Source organism: Stegodyphus dumicola, chromosome 3, assembly GCF_044657685.1.
Source record: "Stegodyphus dumicola isolate Sdum_Otavi_A_Nest chromosome 3, ASM4465768v1".
NCBI classification, from domain to species: Eukaryota; Metazoa; Arthropoda; class Arachnida; order Araneae; family Eresidae; genus Stegodyphus; species Stegodyphus dumicola.
Genome location: NC_140770.1, coordinates 240,815,176 through 240,832,111, shown reverse-complemented (window position 1 = coordinate 240,832,111; position 16,936 = coordinate 240,815,176). Strand labels below are relative to the sequence as shown.

The 16,936-nt window shown below is 34.0% G+C and overlaps 1 protein-coding gene across 3 annotated transcripts in view; it reads right to left on the bottom strand.

Annotated features, from left to right (window-relative positions):
- Positions 1–10,434: 10,434 nt before the first annotated feature.
- Positions 10,435–16,936, bottom strand: part of LOC118195687 (uncharacterized) — a 154,810-nt gene continuing 148,308 nt past the window's right edge. For all 3 annotated transcript variants that reach the window (XM_035367015.2, XM_035367017.2, XM_035367016.2), the window contains exons 11-12: positions 15,146–15,445; positions 10,435–13,094 (exon numbers count right to left, since the gene is read on the bottom strand). In XM_035367015.2, coding sequence (XP_035222906.1) covers positions 12,852–13,094; positions 15,146–15,445 — 543 coding nt within the window. In that variant the 3' untranslated portion in view covers positions 10,435–12,851. The remainder of the gene's footprint in view (positions 13,095–15,145; positions 15,446–16,936) is intronic.

The following is a 16,936-nucleotide window of genomic DNA, read 5'->3' as shown; positions in this document are numbered from 1 at the left end:
TGCTGAGTAGTAACTTGTACACTCGGTCAAAAAGAAGTGGGACAGTTCTATATCACCCACTTTATATTGGGCTGATTTGTAAAATTCGACATGCATTTTTCATGTCTCGAAAGCGCAACTTAAGATATATATTTTTGGTTTGCATGGTTGAATTATTTTTAAAATTTTTTTTTCTTCATTCGCATTGTATTTAAATATGTTTATTCACATTTTTTTAAAGTTTTGTTTATTTGAATAGCATTTTTTTAAAAGAATACTTTTCCATCCAGTATTCCTCACGATGTCTTTGGAAACTGCATTCTGCATTAAAAAGAAAGATAACTGTAAGGCAGGATTAATACGTCTTTCAATGGGACGTTCAAAAATTATATATATAAGTGAGAAAGTTGTATTATCTGCATTTTAATTTAGAATGATATGCATACAAACAATTTTCCATGGCTTTATCAGTGTGCCATTGCTTTACACAATTTTATCATCTTACATTGAGTTTGTTAAAATTATCTTAATTTCCGAACGAGTTAAATTTTTTATTTTTTAAATCGCAAAAATCAAATAGCATAACAAAAAAGACCTATGATTAATAATTTTCTCGAGGCATATTCTAAATATATCCTTTTCGTAATTTAGAAATGAAAAATTGAACTTTCTTTTAACAAACTAAATGTAGAATGATAAAATTGTGTGTAACAATGGCACAGTGACAGAACCATGGAAAATTGATTTTATACATATAATTTTAAATTAAAATGTAGATAATATAACTTTCTCGTTTATATAGCATTTCTGAACGGCCCATTGAAAGACGCACAAAACGTGCATTGCGGTTATTTTCTCTTCTAATGCAGAATGCAGTTTTTAAAAGCATCGTGATGAGTACTGGGTAAAAAGTATTCTTTTGATTGAAATGCTATTCAAATAAACAAAATTCAAAGAAAAATTATGTGACTAAACATGTTAAAAGTACTTAATGTGAATAAATAAATAGAAATTTCTTAAATAATTATTTTGAATAACTATAATTCAGCCCCACAGCTCAAAAAACAAAAATGAAATTAAAAAAAAAAAAAAAAACTTTAAGCTGTCCCACTAGTGGTCAAGTGGTCAAAGATTGCTGATACTTTGTCTCGAAAACCAGCCCAGATAAACTAGCTTGCTGCCTGGCTTTCCCCATGTGTGCGACATGAATACGAGCCGCATTTCCTTAGAAAAGTTCTCCATGAAAGCATTGCAGATTTCTAACTTAAAAAAAAAAAAAAAAACAGGAACTCATCGAAAACTAGTGTAATGATTAGAATCCAGTTGTTGATAAATCACAATTTGACTTTCAAAAATGTTTTTGTTCTAAATCATGTGTTAAAATAAAATAAAAATATATTTTGTTTTGAAAAAAAAGAGTCTGATGATAATTAGGAGCTCTTTCAAACATACATAACAGTTTGTTTAAAAAAAATATTATGTAGTAAAAGCCAGAAAATATTTATATTTGTGGGCATAAGACATCTTCAAAATCCCCCCCCCAAAGCTTTGCTACACACAGAAAAAGAAGATAAAAATTAGTTGTAACTGTTAAAAAATTTTCTCAACGTTAAATACAGCATGTTTTATTTATATTTTTGACGTGCTCCAAAGTATTCAGTGCATGTATAATGTGCAATTTTGAAATCAGTAAAATAGCATACAATTAAACGATGAAAATAAAAATTTACTTAATGACCTTCATAAGATTAATCTTATGAGAGCCAAAAAAGATTTAAACTTTTGATTAACATTCTTTATAAACTTTAAAAAAAATTTCATGTATTATTAATAAATATTTATTAGGTATTATTAATAAAAATGAAAATAAAGAAATTCTCCTTTAATTATTCTCAGTAAAAATTTTGGTACTATTCGGTTTTGAGTGCCGTAAAAAATCGCCAAACTATTGTTGATGCCAGTGCTGCCAAAAATAATTGCGGCAACCCTAACGCAAGAAAGAAAGTATAATAGTAAATAACTAAGATTGATGTTTTAATTTAGATGGAAGATTAATTTCATATAATACTTTTTTTATTATAATTTATGTAAAAAAGGCTAAACATAACTGAATGGAAGCATAAGAGTAAATAACGATTTTAGATCATTATTACAATTTAGTATATAAAAATTGCTAAACATAACTGAATGGATGCCTGCATCGCTATTTCGCTACCGAGTTATCGCTAAAGCCGTTGGTTGTTCAAACATAATTTTCTATAATGAATAATGCCTTTTCTTTGAAAGCATTCTCGGTAAAGTGCAGAATCGCCCACTTATTTGTTTGCCGCTTTTTACAAGGGTTAAAAACAATTGGATATTTTTCAATTTCCTTTTACTTTTTAAGTGACAATAGGTCAATGTGTACATAGATAAAGTCAAGGGTGTGCGCAGTGCCATTTTGTGCAATTCTGGGATTTTTTTATTTTGTATTTTTTTATTTTTTATTTTTTTTTAAGTGAAAATAAGTGGATGTGTACATGGATACCGAGTATGTGCAATTCTTAAAAACGCGTCAAGCTGTGGGTGATTCTGCACTTTACCCAAAATTCTATCGCAGACTTTTCGTCATGGGCAATTCCCAAATTGTTAAATCCATGGGATATTAAAAAAGGATTTAAAAATTAAACTAGTATTTCAATGGCGTCTTAATAAATATAGAATTATATAAACTTACGCAATCTGAAATCAGCGCGTGCCCTAGATTTGGCACGCATGAGCACGGCCCTCAAAACGGAATAGTACCAATTTTTTTTTTTTTTTTTTTTTTTTTTTTTTTAGAAATTTCAAATTCAAAGTAACTGTTGCAATTCATTGAAGATTGTAAACTGCATAAACCACATTTGGCGTTATTATCGCTTATGACAAATATGCCAACTTTCAAAATAATACATAAATTTACGTACAGTGGTGGCCAAAATTGTGGACACTTTTGGAAATTTTTATGCTTTTGAACTTTGCATGCTTATAGAAAATGTTACGTTTCGCAAAACGCAAACTTGTATATATCATTTTAAAGAGAATTTATTACTGAATTCAATACAAAACACAAAATTCAATTATTTGCAATACAAAAAAAAAGTTATATGTACTTTAATATAAATAAAAAACACAGTTATGAAGTGGTTTGTAATGTCTAGCTTTCCTGGCCAATCACTGTTCTTGTTCTGAAAACCAATCAAATGTTAGTAACTGCCAGTAGAAGCTGACATCATAATTACACTTGAAACAATTCATTATTTTGCTTTGTTCTGTAGAAGGAGGAGCTGTTTCTTATACACTGCAATTACAAGTAGGAATTTTTGTAAAAATTTTTAATATTTAGTCAAGAAGCAATGACATCAAATAAAAGAGTAGATTGGACACCTAGAAAGAGATGTAATATTATTGTGTTACGAGAAAATGGTCTTTCCTATGCTGAAATTGCAAGACAGGTGGGTGGTTAAGTGACTACATCTGGAGTCCGAAAGTTTTGTTTACGATATCAGGAGACAAATTCAATAAAAACAAAGAAGGAAATGACCGAAAAAGGTGCACCACATCTATTGATGACAGAAGAATAAAAAGACTATATGTCTCCAAGATAGAAAAATGTCATAAGCGGCCATCAGAAGTGATCTGAATGATGCTGGTGTTTCTGTCTGTTCAAGAACAATCAGGAGATGATTAACAGATGTTGGACTGAGAGGTAGAATTCCACGAAAAAAGCCTTATCTTAATTTTCAGCAACGAAAAAAAAGACTACAGTGGGCAAAGGAACACATTAATTGGACAGATGATCAGTGGTCACAAGTTATATGGAGTGATGAAACTAAGATATCGTTATTCGGTTGTGATTGGCGAAAATATGTAAGACGTAGAATAGGAGAAGAGCTACATCCTGTTTGCATTCAAGCAACTGTGAAGAACCCAGTTAGTGTTATGATTTGGTCATGCATGTCAGCAGATGGCATTGGTCGCCTTCCTGTCATCGATGGGACACTGAATGCCAGAAAATACATTGACACTATTCTAGAACCAAAACTTCTACCTTCCATCAGAGATCTCTTTCCCAACAATGCTTCGTTTATTTTTCAGCAGCATTCTGCTCCTTGCCACACGGCCAAAATATCGAAAGAGTGGTTTCGTACAAAGAGCATTAAATTGTTGTCATGGCCTTGAAACAGTCATGACTGCAATCCTATCGAAAATTTGTGGCACTTTTTGAAAACTCTTGTCCGAATGAGGCGCGCATCAAATAAAAGGGAACTAATTGAGGCTATAATTGTTTCCTGTCATCATGTAATAACGAAAGAAGAGCTTAAAACTCTGGTCAGCTCAATGAAACGTCGATGTGAAGCTGTAATCAAAAAGAAAGGTACCCTACTAAGTCACTGCAATCATCACTATCTAATGTATTTTGATAACTATTATTGTTTAACTTTTTTGTATTGCAAATAATTGAATTTTGTGTTTTGTATTGAATTCACTAATAAATTCTCTTTAAAATGATATATACAAGTTTGCATTTTGTGAAACGTAACGTTTTCTATAAGCATACAAAGTTCAAAAACAAAAATTTCCAAAAGTGTCCACAATTTTGGTCACCACTGTATATCTTGAGAAATTCTGCATAAAAATCTCTTAATTTTTTACAGATATGCCTAAAAATAATATATACTTGAAGATGATGGCAATTTTTTTTTCATTTAATTTATAAAAATTACTAAAAAAACACAAATTTTAAAAATAAATCATAAAAATTGTGTGAATTTTATTTGGATTGAACCTAAATTTTGAATTTTGAGAAAAGGAATCAAGTAATTTCCCTCATGAAAGAAGCATCTTTGCATCATGTGTGTACCACAATGGAATATGCAAACGATTACGATTTCATTGCACATCATGGGCGATTGCAGCGCTTCATACATTCCGTATACTAAGGGAGAGAAGATTGCCGTTTTGAATAACGTGAAATGTTCTCTTGTGAGATTTTTTTGTGTGCATCTTCAGTATGCCTTGTAGAAAAACACGAGCACGTTTCTGAGTTCGACCGAGGCAAAATCGTTGCATACAGAAATTACTAATCCTTCCGGAAAATCGGTCATCGTACCGGACATAGTCAAGTAAAAGTCATGCGAATATGGAATCGGTGGATGCGGGAGGAAAAGACTGATGGACAGGAGCAATTGCAAGCGTCTTATCGCACCTGTCCATGGGAAGACAGTCTTATTGCGCCAATAGCACTTACGAAACGCACTGCTTGCAGTCTGTAACATAACAACTGAGCTGATATCTGCATGAACAATTTGACGGCGTTTACAGTCAGGAACGTAGCTAGAGAGGGGCAAGGGGGGACATTTGTCCCTGGGCGCAGCTTCCAGTGGGCGCCAAAGTCATGTTACGAATTTTTAGAATGAAATGTATTCCACTCTTGACAAATAGGAGAGGATGGCGAGATGTTCAGTTATCCTCGGTCAAAAAAATCCCTAGCTACAGCTCCGTTTATACAATGGATTATTCACTAGGCGTCCATTCCTAAATTCCAGGTGTTTGCAGTGGTGCAGTAAACGGCGGAAAAGGGCATCCGAACGGTATGGAGGAATCACGCTTCTGCCTGCAGTATCACGATGAGATTAGAGTTTGGGGACACCTTGGAGAGATGCTGCTCGACTATTATGCATAGTAGTTCTGCATCCAGTTTTGCTATGTAAAATGGTAATGTTTTTCACTCCTGCGTCCCCTAGTATGCATTACTGGTACACTTACCTGCCAGCTCTGTATTTCTGCAGCTTGTTCTCATTCTTTACATTCAGGGCTTTCCTGCGGCCACATTTCAACAGGACATTGCTTGACAGTAAGTTGCAAGCAATGCCCAAATTGTCTTCCTAGTCCACAATATTGCATTGTTACCTGTCTTAACCGTTCTCCAGATCTATCGCCCATCAAACATGTCTGATCAATGATAGGAGAACGTCTAGCCTGGCTTGCCGCACCCGTGAGTACTACTAAGATGAATTTTGACTACGTTTGGAGGCAACATCTTGGCTGCCATTTCCTAGCAACACCTTTCGCTTATTGCCTCGGCGTGTAGCAGCGGTTATTGAAAAATGTGGAGGCAACACTCACTACTGATTTTCTCATCTTTCTCACTTAAAAGAAAGCTATATTTCAAATCAGTTAACTTTGATACTCGTATTTAAATGTGATTAAAGGTGTTGTCCAAGATAAAAAAGTTTGTATATGTTTTCTACTGCCAACAACCATATACTAGTACATTTATTTCAAATGAATGGCCTTAAACAATAATGAGCATGTCTTTATTGACATAGTACTTACTTGCAGATTATCTGTCTTGCATAAAGAGAGACAGAAAAATGGAAAAAGTAATATTTTGGAAACATTATCGTAAATTTACGTTTACATTTCATTCTGGTTATTTGATAAATAAATTAAAGCAAAGCACTCGCCGGCGGGCTATCTACTTTGGGATGAATGCTTTTGTGAAAGTCTTCTGAAGGGAAAGTAATTCGCATTGCGTAATCTCATGCAAGTAAACTAAGACGAAATAACTCGCATTTTAGGCAAACACGTGTAAAAAGAACCCTTCAAAATAATTTACAAAACATAAATGACAATCTTAATACCTACAAGTAGGCAGAGAACTTTGAAAGCAGTTCCGGTCATCAGAATGTATCTCTACCTGCAAATATCCACTCTTTTAAATCAAACGTCGAAAGCCACTTGCTTTCAGAAACTAATCCAGAATATCATCGATTCTAGGAAGAGGGTAGTTGTCTTTCTTCGTAATCTCGGTCAGTTGGCAATACTCAACGCAAAATCTAGTTGAGCCGTATTTCTTTCTGATCAGGACGATAGGAGAGGCCACGCACTTGCTGAAATCGTCAAAAGTCTTGACGTCGAAAGCCACTTGCTTTCAGAAACTAATCCAGAATATCATCGATTCTAGGAAGAGGGTAGTTGTCTTTCTTCGTAACCTCGGTCAGTTGGCAATACTCAACGCAAAATCTAGTTGAGCCGTATTTCTTTCTGATCAGGACGATAGGAGAGGCCACGCACTTGCTGAAATCTCGCAACATCACTTTTTTTGTACGTTCTTTAAAAATTTTCCTACCTTTTTTCTGTTTAGCAATCGGTAGGCGCCCTGGATTTTGCTTGATTGGTGGATGGTCCCAGGTATCGATTCTATGTTGTGTCAAACGGTTCAATCCAAGACAAACGGGAGAAAACATCTTGAAATTCTTGAATGACACGTTCGGCAGCGTTCCTCTGTTCATCGCTTAATTGTACATTCTGAAATAACTCCGATATAATGCTCTCTGAAGACATGGATTGCGGAGGGTTGCTATTTCGTTTAACGCTGGTCACTGGAGCACATTCTGAAACCACTTCACTTTTCCTAATGATTTTCACTTTATCACTGACGTTCGCAACTCTCACCGGGATAACTATCTTCGATAAGTCGACAAGTGCCGAGGCTACCAGTATTCCACGCGTGGTGTTAGAGATATTCCAATACACCGTATAGGAAATTTCTATTTTCGGCTATCAATCCAGGAAGTAAAAATTTTTGTTCATGTTAGTACTGTGATATCGTCTTGAGCTGTGATTTGATGCACAGATTTAACTCCTTCATCATTAATTACGAATAGGGTTATGTCCTCAGAGACAGAATGTAGTTCGTTATTTTTAAAGTCCAAGGAAAATTTTCATTTCCTTAGAAAGTCCAATCCGAATATGCAAGGATCTGTAATATCTGTCACATATGCCGTGTGATGGTAGGCCGTACTTACAAACGTGATGTAAACGTTAATTTTCCATCGATGTCGATCTTCTCGCCGCATACACTCTGGAGGGTAATGCAAAGCGAAGTCAAGATGCGTTTATCTTCCAGTTGTTGAGTCAGATCTTTTCGAATGATAGTAAGATTCGCTCCTGTATCGATGACAATATTACAAGAAACTCTATTGGCCCATGATGAAATCCATATGGCCCATGATGAAACTCCATTGCCGCCACTCATTGCAGAAATCTGAAGCGCTTGAAATGGGGCTTCTCATTATCTGGCAACCTCCTAGCGAGATGGCCAATAATTAGTTTCCCTGCTTCTTGCTGAGAACGATCTTAGCTTTCGTGGCCTGGGGTGTTCTGCAGTTTTTTCGTACGTGGCTTTCAGCACCGCAGTTCTAGCACTTTAGGGACGGTTTCTTGTCACTCTTATTCCGTCTCAACGCATTGACTTGTCTGGTTAAAACGCCTATATGAACAGTCACTTGATCCACTGACTCCTCGACTTGAGCAGCTCTGATTCTGTTGCGGTCTCTACGAGTTGCTTGCTGGGCTGCCTCGAATTTCATGGCGTACACTAGAGCACTTTTTAAATCCTTGACATCCGTCATTCGCAGCGCTTTCTGTATTTCAGGATCCGGGATGCCATCGATGAAGTGCTGTAGAGACAGGATTTTTTTTTGTTTCTGTTGGGTTACACGTATTCGTAGTATCGCAGAGTACAATCAGTAGTTACACTTCAAACTACTAAGAACGTGAAACACAGCTCAATGTAAAGTGCACCTAAAGATAAAGTTAACCCGGAAATATCTTAACACTCCGATCTCACGCTGAACTCAACCAGTCGCCAAGATATTTAAAATACTTTCTTCATCTCGAAATTACTGAAAAGCAAAATAAGGGTAATATAATGATCGCTGCAAATCATTTAAAATTATTGAGAACTTCTGGGCGGAGCTGATGCTATAAAGCACTCAGCTAGTGAATGAACGCTGAACAGCGTATGAATGAAATTCTAGCTTTGAAAAAATCAAACGAAGGCAATTTTGACGCGTATAAGTGAAATTGCGTTCCACAAATCCGTGCTCGGCTGCGTTTAAGAGTATATTTGTAGGCGTCTCAGAATTCTAAAATTCTTAAATTTGATCAATTTTTGACCCCAAATCAATTTGTTTTGATCAAAACCATTTTGATTCTCAATGCTAGCCTACGATAATCTTAGGTAAAATAAAAAGGAACTAGTTAATAAAGACTTAAGTACATATTAGTAAAAATAGCCCGTGACTTAGGAGGCACAAAGGTAGCGCGATATGTGAGCTATGTATGAAATCTGAACTTTCAAATTCAGCCGGAAGCCAAGTCTGGAAATTCTGAGACGAAGTCCATATGCTCTATGTATTAATGGCGTAACCCCTTCGTTCAACGAGGGTTTACTGTAGTTAAATATTGCTATTAAAACTATAGCTAGAATTAGGAGGAAGACCTGGAAAATAATAAGGCACTGAATTTGCCAATATTTCGCCATATACATGGTGGCTGTTATTAGTCCGGTGACTATTATTAGTCCAAAAGGGCTTTGTCCCTAAAGGACTATTGTTTTCATTTTGCGATTTTCCGTCGAATCACTTTGAATGTCCGTTTCACTTTTCAAACTGTTGCCACCAAATATTATCGCCCTGTATTATATTTGAAGAATTTAAATAATGATGAATCTGCATAAATGTATGTATGTTTCTCGCATGGTAATAAAATAACGATATCTAGAGCCATCAAATTTTGAATGGCGTAATCCTACTGCGAATATGGGCATGTGGAAGCCCAAATTTGAAATTTGGAATTTGTTTTATGTTTTGTTTGTTGATTTCATATTTTGTAAAACTTTAACGAATTTCGATTAACAAACTCAGGGATTTCAAAGCGAGCAATGGCAACGTTGTACAGAAAAAACATTTTTATCTCCAGCGAATTTTATGGTTTAAATGCGAAGAACATGATATTTAATAAATAAAGGTAACACACAAAATGTTAGAAAACGCCGCTTTGGACGTAATTTAAAATCTGAAACCTTTCAGGTTTTTTGGGGGGGTCTCTCCGTTTGTGGGGGGGATTTTTATACATTTTTTTTTTTTTTAATTTTTATTTTACCGTAGATAAAACTGAAATCCTGAGAAATAAATCTTTAAAAAAGTCATTACTCATGATTCACAAATATCTGTCTGATATTGTGAAGATCATTTGCAGACATATATTTGTGAATATATTCACATATATGTACGTGGATACAGAGAAGGCATAGATGTAAATTGTCTGCTCCGTCATTAGGAGGTAATGGTGGCCACCAATTAGGTGCCTGCATAATAAAATGACCAACGTAGCCTTAATAGTAGCGAAAGCCTAAAAGTGGCTAGTGCCCGCAGTATATATATCTGCCACTGATCATACAAGCTCTTAATTCACAAAACTGCAGTGAGTGGAAGTTAGCTTATTTTAACATTGAATATAAGTACAGTGCATTCAATTTTTCAGAATAACAGTTACTGTAAAACATGCGCGGATCCGTAGTGCATCACATCAAGGTATGAAAAGGGCTTTTTAATCAGCAAAAGTGTGAGAAATGAACATAAGATATACATTTTAATAAACTTTTATATTCTTAAGAAAATTATTTTACACATCAAAGGAGTATTTATGCATTTCATATGCATATTTTCAAATTCGTCTGTTAAGAAAAATCTGAAATCTGCTTTTGAACACACAATATTATTTATTTCAGAAAATATATTTTTTGAGAAAGACACGTGATTCGAAAGCATTTCAAATATTTCCGTTGATTTATCTATCAATAAACATTATTTCTTGAGTACACAAAATGCAAAATAGATTGTATTATTAAAATACGTAAAAAGAAGAAGATTAAAGCAACTACCAATACAGATTTATGAAACAGAGACTAGAATTTGTTTTCCAGAAATGTTTATATACAATATTGGTGAGAAATGCATATTGCATAGTAATAAAAATGTAATATGTGCTTTTTGATATTTTTCAAGCCTAGTGCATCCAAAATATATAACTTAATGTTGGTTAATATTGACCTGCATTATCGAACAATGTAAAAGGTGATTCAAAATGATACATTCGATTTCAGATGAGGATAATTCTGTATCCATTAGTTGTTCCTTAATTTGATATACATAAAATGAGAAAGGAAACTTCGGAGCTCCATAATGCCTTAAAATATTGATGATGGTTTTTTTTTTTTTTTTTTTTTTTTCCCGTAAAACCAGCGGGTTTCTCCAGCGGTTGCTGCGAGAAAGGTAACAAAATGTAATTTGGAGATCTGATTGCTGCCTAGGCCTACAACCCCTGAGTCTGAGACTTCAGATTAAAGTAGGTCCAGATAAATTCTCATAATCACGCTTGAAATCACGCCTGTTCATCACGCTTGAAAACACGGGTGGTGAGGAAGTGGGCGCTAGGTGCTACTGAAGGAATGCAATGCTTAGACGGTCTTATCTGTACCTTGCGCTGAGCAAGTATGGAATATGATTATTATCTTTTTGTTTTAATGTAACTGAAAGAAGTCACATAAAACTTGGGCAGTTTTTCTTATATTTCATTTATCACTCATGCCTCCGCAAATTTCAGAGGTAAAGTAATTTGACGTTGGGTCATTTTGAATCACTGTGCTGGAAGTATATAGACATTAATCGATAATGAGTTTAGGCTTTCTACAAAATGCTTTACTTTAATAAATGAATAATATCCGATAGTACAAACTAGGAACTTCAGATATGAAATTATTTAACAAGAATTAAATGCACTAGCTTTTGAATACTTTTGTGTACAATGAATTTTATTATTTACATATTAATAAACAATAATCCATACAATGCATTCAATCACAATAAACTGCCGTATTTTTGCTTGCATTTGAAAATATTAGATAAGAGTTGTACGAAAAAGATACAGCTACAAAAACTGTAAAAATGTGGCATTATTTAGAAACTTTTATTATTCAAAACCTCGGTAAGACCATGAAATTGCATTTTTTATCGTTTTCATTTGCTTATATACGTTTCAGTTGTTTTTCAGTGTCTTATATTATATTAAAATGAGTTCTTCTACGTCTATTTCCTTTGAAGTATAAAAATATTATTTTGCGGAATTCAAAACTCTTAGAACCTATGAAACTTTTAAACACGTTTTTCTCGAAATTTTCTAATAATTTTGCAGATTCTTGGTTTGGACATGGTGCTGATGACATTTTAATTATTCTCTCACTTACTTTCAAAAAAAAATTCCTTTCTTTCAGGTTTCCAGAACTAATAGTACAATGCAAATTTCTTTGAATGCAAGCTGTATTTTTTCAAAAATGTTCTCATATTACTAAATTAAAACACAGATATTAAGGGGTTGGGTGAAAAAAGCTTCTAACAATACATTGCACATTGCCTGGCTTCTACGAACGATTACTTAATGAACCTATGAGAAAATTCATGGAGAGTTATTTTTATTGAAAATCCTCCCTCCCCGAAGCAATCATACTTGTAATATCTGGAAACAGAAATGTTTAAATGAATTTTAAAATCATATTATTCAATATCATATATCTATCACTCTATTGGAACTTCCGCGGAATTAGGTTATTTATTCCCTTATCAAAAGAAATACTTATATTCTTTAGAAGTTCTTTAGAAATATTTAAATAATATTTGCAAATAATAAGTCAATAAAATAGTTTTCTAAAACTGTGAATATACCACATTATATTTCTCGAATAATTTTCTCGAAATTTATAACATATAATTTTCTCGAAATTTATAATATATAATTTTCTCGAAATTTATATATTTCTCGAAATTTGCATTTGCAAAAAATAATTATGATTTATCAGCTTCTCTTTGCTAATTACTCTTCTTACCAATATTTATAGTAGCACCAAACACAGGTACAGTTCATTTTAATTGCAATTTAAATAGTTCGCATAACAGTGTTATATTTGACTGTATAGAGTGTCTGGCAGTGAAAGAAATAAAACGTTGTTATAACGGACTTTTCTCTCCTTCAGCTGTTGATGACTTCTGCTTGTTAAAAAATCCTCCTTGAATTACAACTGGAATATTAGCTAGAAATTCTGGTGATAGAGATTCTAACACTGGAACCACTCCACCAACCCATCTGACGTGATCGTCAGGAGAAGTTACTATTTCTGATGTAGATCTCTCTAGCATTGGATGGTCTGAATTTCTTCGTTGACTCGGTAATGTTGGAATTACTTCCAGCACCTGAATAATAAATATTAAACACCATCATAATCAAAGATTTTCAGTGTATGCTACATTTCAATAAAACTCTGAAAGACAATATATATTTAGCTGCTATATCTTAGTTTTATTATATTATATTATTGTGTACTTTGCAGGATCACACATTTTACTTTTTTTACACTTTTTTCCACCAAAAATTGTGAGGATATTTCTTTTTCAAAAGTAAAATTTTAATTAACTGGTTTTCAAATCTCAAGAAGCAAATACAGGTTTTTTTTTTTTTTTTTTTTAATGATCTTTATGATTATACAACGGTCTTTATGATTATACAGTAGGCGCCACTAAATGTGATCACGTTTGTCGACGGTTATTTTAGTAACATTAACCGAATTGTATCGTTAAAAGATAAGAAAAAGGATCCTTCAAAATTACACGAAAATTTAACTAACTTAATATAAAATAACTAAACGCTTATAAATAGTCACAAGATTTTAATTAGGATATAAAGTATTTTATGTTAATTTACAAATTATCGTGATTTAAGCATTTACTATAATTTCTCCTTTCCGTAGTTCTCATCAGAATGCAAATTAGTTGTTTTGTATACTTAAGCTGAGGATTTTGAATGTTAAAATTAGAACTTCTGGCAGCTTCATCTTCCTGTTACTTACTATCTTCAGCTGTACCTAAATTGTATTTCTGCTCTAGAGTCTTTTTAGCCAATGTTTAAATTAACGTGTCGTTAAGCTATCTGAGCCAGGTTAAGTAGATTATTTTGTGTTATAGTCTCAAACATTTTGCCTAAATTAGACATTATCTAATGTTAATTTAAATACACGCAAGTAATAGAAGTTCATTTTTTGCACACGCTATGCATTTCTATTAAGACTTAAATAAAAAAGTTTATTTTAACCTCCTTTTAGACTTTTGATATGTTTCAGACTAAGCGATGACACGATTAGGGTCTGCAGGACTTTGATACAAGCAAGATACACTAGGACCCTAAAACGAAAATGCAAGAGTGTGTCTCTGAACTGTTCATAACATTGTAGAGTTCCTCACTTTGGAATTCTAAGTTAATGTTGGAAGTGAAGAATCTAAGAACTGATAAGCGAATAATCGCTTGAGTTCGGTGGCAAGAAACAACAAGATAGAAGGGTAACTAACCCTTTATTATTCCAATAAGATTTAACAAAACTCCGCCTGGGAGTGTACAAGCAAAGCCCGCACTTGGACTTGAACTTAATAGACTAAAAATTAAACTAAAACTAAGATTAACTAAAGAAGTATAGCCGAAGCTATCAAGGTTCAAATCGAATTGGCCCCTTAACTTATTTGACTACGAAGCTTAGCAAGGGCCTGAGTACGGCCGAGCGTAATAACAGCTTGAGAGGGAGAGTGGCCAAAAAGGCAGACGCGCGTAAATCAGAAACTCTGATTTTCTCTGACTCAGTAAGTAACTTCGTGGTTTAAATACCGCTCCTCCTCATTAAATATTCAGCAAGATTCCAAAACTACGTTCTGGCCGGAAGTAGTAAGTTGAAGTTAAGAATTTGACAGGAAAGGAACTTCAACTTAAAATTTAACTGTTAATAAAATTAACATAATCTTTACAACATTTATGGAACTTATTTGACTGATGCTATATCACTAATCACAATGCCAGCCATCCGTGATTCCAATCCTGGTGACAGCACATTGAATTTTTTACTTTTCTGTGCCTCAAAACTACTTAATATTCTCTACAGCAGTTTTAAAATTATGTTATTAGCCATGATTGAGTTAGACTGGAGAAGGAATTTGAATGTTCCGTGGAATTCATATAAATCAGGTACTTAGTTCGATATTCAGTTAGTTGGTATATACTGCCTAACTTTAGGATATAATTTAACAAATTTAGTAAGAGTTACATTTTAAGTAAAATTATAGAAAGTATATTACTGCAACGAAGAATTTGCGTATGAGAAAAATATGGGAATGTAGTACTGATTTATATAAATATAATGAACTAACTTCCGTTTTAGAAGTAAATAAAAGTTTTTAGGGTCTTAATAATGAATGAGATTAACCTCTGAGGAAGATCTTTCCCTTAAACTTTCAGCAGAATGGAAACTGTCAGAACTGCTCACTGTTGAACCTTCATCGGGAGTAGAATCTTTGGTGTCGTCCATCCATCGAACTGTTCTCTGAGGTTGACTGGATTTATCTTTATCCTCTAAGGCACTTTGGGAGACATCTTTCTGTAGATGATCTGATGACAATGGAATCGGTACTGGTTCCTCTTGAGACTTTGGCCTTAAAGCTTCTTTTAACCTGTCCACAGTTTGCGGCATTTCTAATGGCGGTATGGATATCATATCCTCGGATTTCTAGAAATTAAAAATTCTTAGAAATTTATTTAATTACAAAATGTATAGAGGGAAAAAGAAAAAAAATATCTAAATTTTTGTGTAAAAAGAATTAATATAAACAGCTTATTGTTATTTTTGAATCGAATTTAATGAATTTGGGGATGTTTATGTCGGTCGATTCAATATATCTGATGAAATTTAGGTGGCAAAACTTCGCAAACCATGAGAAGAGCTGAGGCATACTATGTATCGCTTTATCTTAGAAATAAAACTTTTCAAGCGAGCAATTTTACAACTTAAAAAAATCAAAACTGCAGCAAAATTTGGAGAGAGAAGAGTTTTGCAATTTTAGAAGCGAGTATTTTCAACTATGCTCCAAAATAAAGCTTCGAAAAATTGTATTTCGATGGCCACTTGGCAAAGTTTTGTCAATATATTAAAATACCATCTCCAGTTCAAAACATGCAATCTTATAAAAATAGAATCCTCAGTCAAACGCTTACTTCAGAAAATATCTTGCCTAATAGGAATATCAGTAAGGATTTAATGTTAATTATTCCTTATTCCTTCTTGCGCTCACAAATCATTATGAGAATATGCGAATTTATAAAATCCCAAAACGCATGTCTTCGTGAAAATGCATGTTATCGTGGTGCGATGATTTGTAGGCGCTTTAATTTTTACCTTGATATTTTCAACGGTGATGTTTTTAAATAGCGAACATTTTTTTAATCCTTTAATTTTCGATGTACCATGATGTTTTAGGAATCATGTTTGTACCATGATGTTTTAGGAACTGTAACGCTTTTTACTTGCTTTCTTTTCTCCTACGGTCTTTCGTACGACTACAGTTTCGCTTTATGTTTTTTTTCTCCGCTACGTTTTCGTCTGTGATATATTTGCTACGGTTTCCGGTGGAAACAAATTTCTTAGCAGTCCCAAAATTTGAGCCTGGAATATCTCAAGTATGTTTTGTTTTTTTATAATTGCGTACATTGATTTCCATTTTACGTTAAAATAATTTTTCATTCTGATGCATATTTCTTTTTTAATGTGTTTGAAAAGAAAGAGGGAGATAGTCCATTGGAGTGGAATTTACTGTGTTAATCATGGACCTGAATTGAATGATGCAAAGTTTGCCTACAGGGTTATGGGAGAGATGTTTCTTTGATCCGCGGCCAATCCCTGTGCAGTCGTAGTGTAGTGGTCAGTACACTCGGGGGCGTATTCGAGAGGTGCGAGATTTAAGTCCCGGCGAGGGCACTGCACGTTTCTTCAGTTTCCTGCTTTTAAAAAAAGAAGAAAAAAAAAAACCTGATGACTCTACAGTAGCGGCCGAACTAAAAAGAGTAGTGGATGATACTTCTCCACCACCAGTATCTGGCGATTGGTTCCCTTAATCCCCAGTCGTCCTAGTACATAAGGTATTTCTCTCGCCTTCTTAGCATGCCTTCGTCGTGTAATGGTCAGCAAGCTCGGCGCGTATTCGAGAGGTCCGAGTCCCGGCGA